The 14,252-nt window shown below is 42.2% G+C and overlaps 1 protein-coding gene across 1 annotated transcript; it reads right to left on the bottom strand.

Annotated features, from left to right (window-relative positions):
* Positions 1-9,491: 9,491 nt before the first annotated feature.
* Positions 9,492-10,646, bottom strand: C19H20orf173 (chromosome 19 C20orf173 homolog). The gene is made up of 4 exons (XM_058562129.1): positions 10,335-10,646; positions 9,930-10,108; positions 9,684-9,777; positions 9,492-9,518 (listed from the first exon to the last, which is right to left on the bottom strand). Exons 1-4 carry the CDS (start codon positions 10,644-10,646, stop codon positions 9,492-9,494), a joined length of 612 nt encoding a protein of 203 aa, XP_058418112.1.
* Positions 10,647-14,252: the final 3,606 nt, after the last annotated feature.

The raw sequence follows: 14,252 nt of genomic DNA, 5'->3' as shown, positions 1-14,252 counted from the left end.
AGGAGGAGGCGCTGGGGCCAACAGACACCCCCAGCATCCCTGTCCTGGTGGCTTCCATTCCTCCCCCAACCCTCCACACTACCTCCTCCCAACACCTCACCTCTTACGTCCCCAGCCACCTGCTAACCACTAAAAGGAACTCTGCCAGGTCCTTGGCTGGAGGCTTAAAGTACAGGAGAGATGACACTTGTTGTGTCCTGTGGTCTCCCAGAGGAGATTGATGCCCAATAAGGCCTTTCAGGCCAGCTCAGTGATATCAGGGACCTCATCACAGACACCACATTGTGACCTCCTCTGCGTAGGCTTATTGGCAAGGCCCTTCAGCCTGGAGCCCAGCTGACAAGGGAGGCCTGGAAGTCAAGCATTAAGGGGACAGCAGGGCGAGGAGTGAGCAGCTATGTTCCGGGAGTCTGGTGTAGATGAGCAGGAGACAGAGAGAGGAAGGCCACTCGGAACCTCTTGGGTCAGAGAGAATTTATCATATTGACAAAAGTGAATATTTGGTATAGTCAACCCTTAAAACTTCTCAAGGGTTGAATTTCTTTTCTTTTTGAGAATTGTTACCAAGGTAAATACATGCGAATTGTTTTTTCAAAAAAAATTCACATAGTTCAGGAAGGCTTTTAACGTGGAACAGCAGTCTCCTGCCCTCCCCCCTACCTCCTTACCCTGAGTCCTCTCCTCAGAGGCCTCCCATTCTAACTAGTCTTCTGGCATTTGCTTCCATTTCTCTAAATATTATCCTTATACTGCTATATCATGATGTTATATATAGATTACCTACTATATATGATCATATCATTATGTTTAGTAACAATCACTTGATCTCTTTGTGACTTTGCATAATGGACCCTAACCTCTATTTCTCATTCTGTCACTTCAAGACAAGGTTTCTTGAAACCCTTTTCTCTAAGATGAGAATATTGTGCCTGTACACTTCCGTGTGTCAATTATTTTCCCTTTACACTTTCCAACATTGGTATTTTGAACTTTTACATCATCAAGGATAATATTTATATTCTGTTGTGTAAGCATTCTGTTGTGTCATTAGGTGTCACATGCTTCCTTTATAGCAGCGCTATCCAAAAGATATATGTGAGCCACATATATAAATTTTTAGTAGCCAAAGTTAAAAAAAAGTAAAAAGAAACAGAGGACATTAATTTTAATAATATATTTAACCCAGTATGTCTAAATATTACCATTTCAACATGTACACAGTGTAAAAATATTATTGAGATGTTTCGCATTCTTCTTCTTCTTCTTTTTTTTTTTTTTGTGAGGAGCTAACATCCGATGCCAATCCTCTTTTTTGCTGAGGAAGATCGGCCCTGGGCTAACATCCGTGCCCATCTTCCTCTACTTTATATGGGACGCCACCACAGCATGGCTCAACAGGTGGTGCGTCGGTGTGCGCCTGGGATCCGAAACTGCAAACCCCGGGCCGCCAGAGCAGAGCACGTGCACTTAACCGCTGCGCCACCAGGCAGGCCCCTGCATTCTTCTTTTTTGAAACTAAGTCTTCTAAATCCAAATTGTATTTTATACTCACAGTATGTCTAAATTTGGACACTCAGTTTTCATCAGAAATACATCATCTATAGATTTTATAAAATTTTACCATCTAAAAAGTAGAATTACATATCCAAGTTATATCAAGTATACTTAAAAGGTTTCCAATAACTGAATTGTGTTCGTTTTAAAATTTAGATTAATTAAAATTAAATTAAATTAAAATTTCAATCCCTCACTTGCACTAGCTACATTTCACGTGCTCATCTATCATATTGGATGGCAGAGGACTATAGGCTGATTCTAAAAGTCAAAAATCTATTATCAGTGTTTACGTTATTGTGACTAGATAAATATTGTTTCCTACAGAGTCCGTTAGTGAACTAGGACTACTTTGCTTTTGTTGTTCATTATAATTTCCTAAGAAAGGGTATATAGGAGATAAACTTTCTGAAACCTTGCGTATCTGGAAAAGTCATTTTTCTGTCTATAGTGGGTAGAATTGTGTCCCCTCAAAAATTGTTCAAGTCCTGACCCCTGGTACCTGTGAATGTGACCTTATTTGGAAATAGGGTCTTTGCATATATAATCAAGTTAAAATGAAGTCATATGAGGGACATTAAGATGGGCCCTAATCCAATGACTAGTGTCCTTATGAGGGAAATTTGAGAACAGAAGCCACAGGGAGAGTGCCATGTGAAGATGCAGGCAGAGATTGGAACTACGTGTCTACAAGCCAAAAAATGGCAAGACTTGCTAGCAACCACCAGAAGCTAGAAGAGAGGCTTGGAATAGATTCTCCTTCAGAACCTCCAGAAGGAACCAACCTGAATTTTGGGCTTCTTGCCTCTAGAACTGTGAGAGAATAAATTTCTGTTGTTTTAAGCTACCTAGTTAGTGGTCATTTGTTATGGCAGCCCTAGGAAATTAATACACTGCCCTTGAGTTTGATGGTATGGCTGGGTATAAGAGATTCTATGTTGAAAAAATAGCTCCAGAGATTCGACATGTTCCATCATCTTCTAGCCTTCAGTGCTGTTAACAAGAGTATGACTTTTGATCCTTGCTAACCATAGTAATTGGAATTCTTGGTCTCAGAGGCAGGAACAGACTCTGGCAAACTTAAGCAGAAAAACAACTCATTGGTTAAATATATAGCAGTTTACAGAATAGGTGTGAAAGCTAGCTGAGGCTGTAACCAAAGGATGTAAGACACAGCCAAAGACTACCCCAGGAATGGCCAGCGTGAAATGTCACCACGGTTGCCACCACAACTGGACCCTGGACACTGTGGGACACTATGATAGTTTAAATATGGTCACAAATTTTTTTCAGCTCTTTCCATTAGGAAGAGGAGACCATTTCCCCACCTTTTGAATCTAGGGTCATTTTATGACTTGATCTGACCAATAGAATGCTTCAGAGGTGACACTGTGTGACTTTATAGCCTCGGCCTTAAGAGGCCTTGCAGCTTCCACTCTCACTCTCTTATAATGCTTCCATCATCACATGAAGAAGTCTGGGATAAAAGATTACATGGAGAAAGAGGCCTAGCTGCCTAGCAACTCCAGCCATCCCAGCTGAGGCCAAGACATGTAAGTGAGGCCATCTTAGACCATGCAGCCTCAACTAAGCCACCAGTTATCAGCAGCAGTATAAGTGCACTCAGGTAAGACCAACAGAAAAACTGCCGTGTTGGTCCATAAAATTGCAACAAATAATAATTGTTGTTTTAAGTCACTACATTTTAAGGGAGGTTTGTTGTGAAGATAATAATGGATACAGACATCCTGCCCAGTTCAGACTAGCCATAGAGAATAATCTTTAACTGATTCTGCACCTTTGCATCAGGACATCAAGTTTCAGAGTTCATTAAAGAACCATTGATTGAAGCCCTGTAGGTCACATGTCCATGTTCTAGTTTCCATGGGGTAGGAAGGAGAACTATTGGACCCATTTTGGGTCCCACAGTGGGAGGCAGGACCCTGATTATACCTCTCTTGAGTTTGTCCCCAATAGAAAGAAATGTTTTTTTCTCTCTCTCTCATCACAATGTGTATTGGCCTGGCTATTTCTCTGTCTCTAATTGTTTTTCTCTCATCTTTTTATTGATAGTATTGTGACAACAAGAGTCTTTTTCTGCCATATATAGCTAGTTACAAATTGCTAGTATTTCTTTTCAACTAAATAGAAATTTATTCCTTGTTCATATAAATTCAAAATAGATAGGAATGGGGTAGTGCCTCTATTGTATGAAGTATTCAGGCACCTAATAAACTAATAATTGAATCTATCATTTTCAACACAAGGATCCCAAGATTTTCATGGGTATCAACATACAGCAGTGTTTTGGAGGAAGAGAAAGAGAATTGTATATGGGAGAATGTTTATACTAGGCATTGAAATAGTACACAAGATATCTGTACACATACATTGAACAGAAATAAATTACATTGCCATACCTAACTATAAGACAGTCTGGAAAATGTGGTCTTGTTGTGTTTTCTCAGGAATAATATCCTTAACATGTTAACATTGCTTAACATCCAGCCAGTCTTGGCTGTATTACTATCTCTGCTTCCACGCTTGCCTTATTCTAAATCTATTCTCAGCATCAGTTCTTGTTCAAAGTAAGATCAACTTGCCAGCTGATTTCTGAGTGTTTCTCCAAGATGTATTTGTTTTAAACTTCCAATTGAGTTAGTTTCATCAAATAATAAAGCTTTTAACAGATGAGGATATTGTTACATTTTTCTGCAAAATTAAGTATTCTAATGGGTTGTTTTCTCAGTCTCTTAATATAATTAGTTTCCTAGTTTTCCCTGAAAAACATTAGGTACTTTAAAAAATCTTAACGCTTGTCTATCAGATTAAAACTACTTTGTGTATGAATACATTCTGCTTTTCTTTTTCTCAACGACATTTTTTTCAGTTTTATTGAGATAAGATTGTCATATAACATTGTATTGGTTTAATCATTATGTACAACATAATGATTTGATATTTGTCTATATTGTGAAATGATTACTGCAATAAATTTAGTTAACATCCATCAGCTCACATAGTTACAAATTTTTTTTCTTGTGATGAGAACTTTTAAGATCTGCTCTCTTAGCAACTTTCAAATATACAATACAGTGTTGTTAACTAGAGTCACCATACTGTCCATTACATCCCCAGGTCTTATTTATCTTATAACTGGAAGTTTGAGTTTTTTGATCACCTTCACTCGTTTCCCCCACCACCTACGCCCCACCTCTGGCAACCACCAATCTGTTCTCTGTTTCTAAGAATTCAGTTTTTTTAGATTCCGCATGTAAGTGATATCATGAAGTATTTGTCTTTCTCTGTCTGACTTATTTCACTTAGCATAATGTCCTCAAGGTTCATCCATGTTGTCACAAATGGCAAGATTTCCTTCTTTCTTTTTTTTTTTTGTGAGGAAGATCGGCCCTGAGCTAACATCTGCCAATTCTCCTCTTTTTTTTGCTGAAGAATACTGGCCCTGGGCTAACATCCATGCCCATCTTCCTCTATTTTATATGGGACACTGCCACAGCATGGCTTGACAAGGGGTGCGTCCGTGCGCGCCCGGGATCCGAACCGGTGAACCCTGGGCCACCGTAGCAGAGTGCGTGCACTTAACAGCTTGCGCCACCGGGCCAGCCCCTCCTTCTTTCTTGTGGTTGAATAATATTCATATATATTATGGACATAATATATAAATCACATTTTCTTTATCCATTCATCCATCATGGACACTTAGTTGTTTCCATGTCTTGGCCATTGTAACTAATGCTGCAATGAACGCGCAAGCACAGATATCTCTTTGAGACAGTGATTTCATTTCCTTCAGATATGTACCCATAAGTGGAATTGCTGGATCATACGGTAGTTCTATTTTTAATTTTTTGAGGAACCTCCATACTGTTTTCCATAATGATTGTACCAATTTACATTCCCACCAACAGTGCACAAGGGTTCCCTTTTCTCCACATCCTTGCCAACACTTGTTATCTCTTGTCTTCTTGATGACAGCCATTCTAACAGGTGTGAGGTGATATCTCATTGTGGTTTTGATTTGCATTTTCCTGGTGATTAATGATGTTGAGTACCTTTTTATGTACCTGTTGGTCATTTGTGTGTCTTCTCTGTAAAAATGTCTATTCAGTTCCTCTGCCCACTTTTCAATCAGATTGTTCCTTTCTTTTTCTTTTTTTTTTTTTTGTGAGGAAGATCAGCCCCAAGCTAACATCCCTGCTAATCCTCCTCTTTTTGATGAGGAAGACCGGCTCTGAGCTAACATCTATTGCCAATCCTCCTCCATTTTTTCCCCAAAGCCCCAGTAGATAGTTGTATGTCATAGTTGCACATCCTCTAGTTGCTGTATGTGGGACGCCGCCCCAGCATGGCCAGACAAGCGGTGTGTCGGTGCGCGCCTGGGATCCGAACCCGGGCCACCAGTAGCAGAGCGCGCACACTTAACCACTAAGCCACGGGGCCAGCCCCAGATTGTTCCTTTCTTTTGCTATTAAGTTGTATGAGTTCATCATACATTTGGGATATTAACCCCTTATCAGATATATGATTTGCAAGTATATTCTCCCATTCCACAGGTTGCGTTTTTGTTTTGTTGATGGTTTCCTTCGCTGTACAGAAGCTTTTTAGTTCAGTGTAGTCCCACTTGTTTATCTCTGCTTTTGCTGCCTTTGACCAATGGCTAGTATTATGGCTAGAAAACTATTACTCTAGCATGCAACTTTCTTTGGTGAGTTCATGCATATCTTATCAGCAGTTCTTCCATATGTCTGAAATTAAATTCTAATTACTATAATTGTTTTATTGTGGGGGAAAAAAATCACATAACGTAAAATTTACCATCTTAAATTATACCATTTGCACCATTTTAAGTGCAGTTCAGTAGTGTTAAGTATATTCACATTGTTGTGAAACAGATCTCCAGAACTTTTTCATCTTGCAAAACTGAAACTCTATACACATTAAACAATCAGTCCCCATTACCCCCTCTCTCAGCCCCTGGAAACCACCATTGTATTTCCTGTTCCTATGAATTTGACTACTCTAAAGAGGAATCATACAGGATTTGTCTTTTTGTATCTGGTTTATTTCACTTAGTGTAATGTCCTCGAGGTTCATCTATGTTGCAGCATGTGACAAGATTTCCTTTCTTATTATTTGTCTTTAAATTTTTATTAAATATTAAATACATACAAAAGAACATAACAAGAAAACAAACACCCATGTACCCACGTGAATGAATAGACCATCATTGATACCATTGCAGATCCTGGGTCCCCCTTCTTCCTGCCAGATGTTAACACTATTGGGAATTTTGTGTTTATCATTCCCTTGGCTTTTTCTTTTTTACCATATCTATGTATATCTAAATAATATACTATTTAACTTTGTATGTTTTCGAACATTGTAGATGTAATCATACTATATGCATTTTTGTGCACCGGCTTTTTTATTGAGATGAAATTCACATAACATACAATGAAGCATTTAAGTGTACAATTCAGTGGCATTTATTGTACTCACAATGTTGTGCAGCCACTAGCTCTCTCTACTTTCAAGACTTTTTCAACACCCCATAAAAACACCCTGTACCCATCAAATAATCATTCACCATTCTCTCCTGCTCCCAGCCCCTGGTAACCACTAATCTGCTTTCTGTTTCTATGGATTTCACTATTCTGGATATATCACATAAAAGGAATCATACATGTGATGTTTTGTGTCCAGTTTCTTTCACTTAGCATAATGTTTTTAAGGTTCTTCTGAGTTGTAACATGTATTAATACGTTGCTTCTTTTAATGGCTGAATAATACTCCATTGTGTGGACATACCACAATTTGTTTATCCAGTCATCCATTGATAGACATTTGGGTTGTTTCCATCTTTTGGCTATTGTGAATAATGCTGCTATAAACATCTGTGTACAAGTCTCTGTGTGGACATATGTTTTCATTTGTCTTGGATATCTAAGAATGGAATTGCTGGCTCGTATGATAATTCTATGTTTAACTTTCTAAGGAACTGACAAACTGTTTTCCACAGCAACAAGGCAATAAGCTGCTGCCCATGGAACTTGCTGGCCTTATCACATATTCACCCAGCTCAGGGAGCGGCAGGAGAGCTGTGAAGGCTAGTTTTGACTCCAGTTCTAGCAAAATAATGAATTAAAAGATAACCTGAAAACTCTCCTACTACAAAAATCCAGAACTGCTGGTCAAAACAAGTATTAAATTTTTAAAACATTGTACTTATTTTTGAATTTATAATATAGGTCTGTGGTACATAGTCCAAAAGGTATAAAAAGTAAATGAAAAGAAAGAATCCACCCCTCCCTTGTTCCCCACCTGTCCAGTCTCCTCCCCAGAGGCAACTACCATTCTTAACGTCTTGTGTATCGTTCCTGAGTTAACTGGAAAATTTACAAGCATATTCATATGTATTGTTTTAATAAAAATTATTTTAAATGCAGAGCAGAGGAAGTCCCCTGATGCCAGAAATGAAAAGACAACTGAAAACCAGCATGGGGAGTTCTTCAGCTGCCTGAAGGGCTGCCCAGGAATTTAGAAATTTAATGCCTATGTGGGCAGAGGAACTGGAGCCCAGGGAAGGTAGAGAATTGAAACAGAGGACGCTACAAAACACTGAGAACCTCAAAGAGCTGAACCTTCAGCGAAAAGCTGGGCTAGAAAAAAATCCACCCTCCAGCATAGGGTGAAACAAGGAGGCTTATCCCCTTTATCTGATGGGGAAAGAGCCCCGCTCAAGAACTCAGTCTGGGCTTGCACTTTTTGTGTAGGGTTGGGTCTAAATTTATACCACCTGCATGATCCAGAAGATCAGGAGGGAAATTAACATAAATATTGCCCCTGAGATCAAATCTGGCCCTTCGTCCCCTGACACTATCCTCGCAGGTAAGGGAATCAGGCTAGGATTTTATTCAGTACCAGACTGATCTCCATACAATTTCCTCTTGCCCTTTTCCCCTAAAAGTCCTCATAGTCCTGCTGCTGCTGCTGCCATTCCAAGACTCCCCTGCATTCAGGCCCAAAGGACTTGTGTGGACTCGGCAGGGTGTCACGTGTGGATGGCGAGCTTGCCCACACTCTCTAGCTGACTTCCATTTCTGCTTGTGTGCTACGCGTGGACAGAATCTCCTTGGAGTCATTGGTCTGATTAACATCCTCCCCATTGGTCTGATTAACATCCTCCCACTTTCCTTGCCTTTCTGATCCAAATCCAAAGCGGGCATCCTGGTGAATGAGAGAGGGATGTATGTGTCAGCAGGCTCAATCCTGTCCTTGTTCCACTTCCCTTCGTTTAACCTCGATTGCAACAGGCCACCTCCTGGAGCTGGGAGAACGGAGCTCACCTTCTCCAGGGAAAACAGACTCTGAACACACTGAGTGACCAGGAAGCCCAGAAAACAGAGCACCAACTAGCTGTTCCTCATGATACTGGGGAAGAGGGTTCCCCAGGGAGACAAGAGAAGGGCATTCCAGGCAGAGGGAGCAGTGTGTGAGAAGGCCTGAGGCAGCTGGTATGTTTGGGGTATGCCAAGAAGCCTACTGTATGAGCCTGGGAGAGAGGAGGGGAGGGGAGAGGTCAGATCATGCAAGGTCTTGAAAGCTAGACACAAAAAATTTTAAACTCTATGCTGAAGGCATACAGGAGAGAAGTTTTAAGTGAAGAAAGGACAAGAATCTTTCTTAACTGGGTCACAGGTGTACAAGGCACAGAACAGAGCCATGAGCCCCAGAGATGGATACTGACCCTGGTTATCCAGGCTGTTGCCCTGGTTGTACCTGTAGAAGGTGGCACTGATCACCAGGACCTGGGGAAGAAGGGGGAGGGTGCCAACCTGGGGCCGTTCCCCCAGCAGCCCACAGCCACGTCTTACTCCCTCTAGTCCCCTTACCTGGTCTTTGCTGTCTTCCATCCACTAGGGAACTAGACCATCTTCTGAAATCTAAGAGAGAATTAGAGGAGCTTCAGCAGCCCCTGAGACTTGGGAAGGTCCTGCAGGTGCCCCCAGTAAGCCAGCAGAGGGTCTCCCTGGAGCGCCCCCTGTCTTCCACTGCAGTGACCTCCCCTCACCCCCATACTAAGAATGTCTGTGTTCCCAGACCATCACCTCCTCACTCAGAGCATCTGAAGTCCATGCCAGACCAGAAAGCTTCAGGACCAGCAGCACCAGCTGTCTCCAGGAACCCTGGTCCCCATTGTTCCTGCGGTAGATGAAGCGTCCCATGGTTTGGTTCCCCACTGTCTCGAAGCCCTGAGCTGGGGCCTGGTACATCCTGGGAAGGAGAGTAGAAACTGACAGAACTCTGGTGGCAGGTCTGACCTTCCTGCTCCCTGCCCTCTCCTCAGGACCCACCTGAAGACTGTGGTGTGTTGGTTGACGTTGTTGTGGAGGCTGGAGGCCTGCAGGATCTTCAAGTTCTCCATTAACACACAAGTCCCACAGTAGAGATCAAAATGGCTCACTGAAGGTCTGGGAATCACCTTGAACAGCTTCTTCCACACTTTGTCCAGTTCACTTGCTGAGTTTGTGCCCTGGAAATAGTAAGAGGGAAGAGATTAGGGCCTGGGACCCAGGTATCAGCTCCCAGTGGGAGGAACGCAGACCTAGGTGGGTGAGACTTCCATCTGGAGGTCAGGGGTTGAGGCTGTGAAGATGGGAAGTGCATTAAGCCAGGGCTGAGGGCAGGGGTTTGGGCAGGAGATGGGGTAGGCCTGGGAACGACAGGGGATGGGACTGGGTTCAGTGTTGACAACTGACCAACCATGGGAGCACAGCATTGGGGGTCATGGACTCTGTTGCCCCCATCAGGTACCCCATCGTCTTCTCATAGAATGCGTCAAACCAGTTCTGTTCTCTGACTGTGTGGTGGCAGAGGGAGTAGTTGAGGATCCCAGATGGGCAGCCACATTTCCTGGATTTGAACCAAGAGCAGTTGCAATGCCATGGTACCAAGTATATCAGTTTTTCCTGGGGTGCTGATTCAGGTTTCTGATCCAGGCAGGAGGCCATTAGCCATAAGATGAGCACCCAAAAGACCCACAGGACAGAAATATGCCACAAGTGCTTCATGTCCAGGTGTGGCAGGCAGCAGACTGGCTTCTCTACTCGGGACTGGGAAGAAAGAGGAATGAGGCCACACATAGCCCCACAACTCTCTGTCCTGTTGGCCGCCATGGGTCCCCAACCCTCCACACCAAACCTCCTCCCAACCCCTCATCTCCTGCCTCCCTATCCATTTGCTCACCTCCAAAGAAGACTCTGGCTGAGCCTGCAATGGAAGGTGCAAGGGCAGAGAGATAACATATGGTGTGTTCCATATTCTTCCTGCAGGAGGAAGGCTTAGCTCTCAGTGGGGTCTTCTGTGCCACCCAGTTATATCATAGATGTCATCACAAAGTACACATTGTGACCTCCCTCCTTTAGCTTGCCTGGGCAAAGCCACCAGCCTGTCCTGCCTGTAATACACAAGCTGCCTACACTGAATGTTAGATCCACGAGCACAGAGACCAACCTGTCTGTCTTCTTTACCTCTGCATCCCTAAGACTTAGAATCTTAGGGATGAGCAGAGTTGAGAGGGAACTTTACTATCTGCGTGTGATGCTCCCTCTCCAATTGTGTAACTTCGGCTCAGACCTCTCTTCTGTTTCCTAAGACCCGATATCCAACAGCCTATTGGACTTCGACTTAGACGTCTCAGAGACCTGCCACACTGAACAAGCGTGAGACTGACCTCATGATTTTCCCTTTAAACAAATCCCTTCCCCAGACATCTCTATCTCAATAAATGGTCCTGGGCCGTCCAGGTGGCGCAAGCGGTTAAGTGCATGCTATGCTGTGGCGGCCCGGGGTTTGCTGGTTCAGATCCCGGGCAGGCACCGACGCACTGCTTGTCAAGCCATGCTGTGGCGGTGTCCCACATAAAGTGGAGGAAGATGGGCACAGATGTTAGCCCAGGGCCAGTCTTCCTCAGCAAAAAAAAGAGGAGGATTGGCAGATGTTAGCACAGGGCTGGTCTCCTCACAAAAAATAAATAAATAAATAAATAAAAATAAATGGTCCCACCATTCACCCAGTTGCTGAAGCCAGAAACCCACATGCTATCCTTGATTTCTCCCTCTCCTATGATCCAAATCCATTTTAAATCCATTTGCTTCTATTTCCAAACCATCTTCTTCTCTTCATCTCTACTGCCACTCGCTTAATTCAATCCTAGCCTGTGAAAGATATCAAGAAACAAAGTGAAAAACTTTGAATTGTTTTTAAGATTTTAGAAAAGAAAAAGGGTCAGAAATCATTTTATTCTTTTAAAAAATCAAAATGTTTACTTCCAAGGGATCAGAGCAGTAAAACAGTTCATCTTAACTAGTGGAAATCTGCACTAAGTATTTTACAGCTTTTAAAACAATTCACCAAAAAAAATTGAGTAAGGTCTGTAGTCTAGTTAATTATATTGTGGCAGTGCCACTTTCCTGGATTTGAAGTGGCCCCTTCCTGTGGTTTTAATTTGCATTTCCCTAATAAATAAAGATGCCGAGCATCTTTTCATGGGCTTATTAGCTAGCCATCCATATATCTTCTTTAGTGAAACATCTATTCAAATCTTTTGCACATTTTTAAATTGGGTTGTTCAACTTATTATTGAGTTTTAAGAGTTCCTTATATATTTTGGATATAAGTCCTTTATCATATATGATTTGCAAATGTTTTCTCCCAGTCTATGACTTGTATTTACATATTCTTAATGGTGTCTTTTGAAGCACAAAATCTTTAATCTTGATGAAGTCCAACTTATTTTATGGATTATGCTTTTGTATCTAAGAATGATTTGCCTAACCCAAGATCACGAAAGGTTAGGGGTCACCTTTGTTCAACACAGTTTAGTGGTCAGCCAATGACTGGTCATAGGTTACACTTAATTAAACATCTTGAGCCAATAAGGCTTTTGCCCTTTGCCAATAGACTCTGTGGTTTGAGGAACACATTGAAAATTCAGGCAGTTTACAAGTTTGCTCACTTTTCACTTTCTGCATGCTGGGGGCTCATATTCAGCCGGGGATAACTAGATACCTAGGACCCTCTCCAATCTCTCCTGAGCACGTGTACAGGCTTGTGAAAGTGGGCAGCCTTCCAGACCACCAGGGACATGTGACAGCTTATGAAGGCCCACTATGGCTATTTTGTTCCCGAATCTCTGTGAAACTTTTTTAGTTGGCTTGCCAGTCTGTTGCTTGCCCCAACTAGTATCATGACCTCAGGCTAGCTGCAATGTTGGTTTTCCTTGATTATTTGCCACTAGATTGCTATTGTTTTCAACAATGTCCATGAGCAAGGTTGTTTTTGTTTTTTTGCTGAGGATGATTGGCCCTGGGCTAACATCTGTGCCCCTCTTCCTCTACTTTATATGGGACACTGCCACAGCAAGGCTTGACATGTGGTGCACCGGTGCGCACCCGGGATCCGAACCTGCGAACCCCGGGCCGCCGAAGCGGAGTGCACACTTAACTGCTTGTGACACTGGGCCAGCCCCCTAGAAATTCTTTGTTTGTTTGTTTTTTTGTGAGGAAGATCAGCCCTGAGCTAATGTCCAATGTCAATCCTCCTCTTTTTTTTGCTGAGGAAGATTGGCCCTGACCTAACATCCGTGCCCATCTTCCTCTACTTTATATGGGACGCCGCCACAGCATGGGTTGACAAGCAGTACATTGGTGTGCACCTGGTATCCAAACCTGTGAACCCCAGGCCGCCAAAGCAGAGTGCACACACTTAACTGCTTGCACCACTGGGCTGGCCCCTAGAAATTCTTTTAAATTTATTTTCAAGTCTTCCTGATTTGCTACCATCTTTACATTTTTATTGTTTCTTAAATGTCGTTAATCATTCTGAACATACTTATTTATAGTTTTTATCTGAAAGTTCCATTATTTCAAGTTCGTGCGAGTCTAATTACGTTGAAGATGGTGTCTAAGGACTGTTGCTCAAGATGAATTGTGTCCTCATGTGTTTTACAAAATTAGATCAGGTGCTCACTTTTAGCAGGGTTTTATCCTTGAGAATGCTATGTGGCTTCCATTGAGTTGTGTTCCCTCAGGGAAGTTTCACGTTTGCTTCTGCCAGGCAGCCTCAATTTTATGGTAATTTCTCCACTTTGGAGCTTCCAGACTAAGCAGAGAATATAAATCCAAACCCCAAACTTGTGTGAGGACAGGCCTGTGATTATGATGTCTTGGCAATGTTTTATTTTTATGTTGTTGTCTTCTCACCCAGGACACAAGTTGAGACAATCTCAAGCATTCTCTTTCTCTTCCTGTACAAGTGGTAATTTTTTTTCTAGTCTACCCTTTTCCTACAGGTCTAGCTCTGTTAAAATCCCATCCTTTTCTTGAGGCCTCAAGGTATCATTTCCTCTCCTTACATAAGTATTAATATCCAATACCCAAAGAAGACACCCCCATCTATTTTGACAGTGATTATTAGGCAAGTACAATATGATCATGGGGGAGTGCTGGCTACGCTGATTTAAAAATACTTTGTGAAACCATTTTCTTCCCATCTATTTGATTCCAATAAAAAAGTCACTTCCTTCCAAAAGCCTTCCTAAACTAATGTAGCATCTTACCAAATTACAGCTCCTAACACATATTACTCTCCAATGTACAAGACTATTTACATGTAAG

This window comes from Diceros bicornis, chromosome 19 (genome assembly GCF_020826845.1).
Source record: "Diceros bicornis minor isolate mBicDic1 chromosome 19, mDicBic1.mat.cur, whole genome shotgun sequence".
Classification (NCBI taxonomy): domain Eukaryota; kingdom Metazoa; phylum Chordata; class Mammalia; order Perissodactyla; family Rhinocerotidae; genus Diceros; species Diceros bicornis.
This window is presented reverse-complemented; position numbering and strand designations above follow the sequence as displayed.

Excerpts from the sequence above, each read along its gene's own strand:
- C19H20orf173 (XM_058562129.1), bottom strand. The coding sequence starts at position 10,646 with ATGAAGCACTTGTGGCATATTTCTGTCCTGTGGGTCTTTTGGGTGCTC. Across the intron at positions 9,778-9,929 it reads CAACACACCACAGTCTTCAG|GAACAATGGGGACCAGGGTT; the intron begins GTGGGTCCTGAG and ends CATCTACCGCAG. Across the intron at positions 9,519-9,683 it reads CAGATGCTCTGAGTGAGGAG|ATTTCAGAAGATGGTCTAGT; the intron begins GTGATGGTCTGG and ends ATTCTCTCTTAG.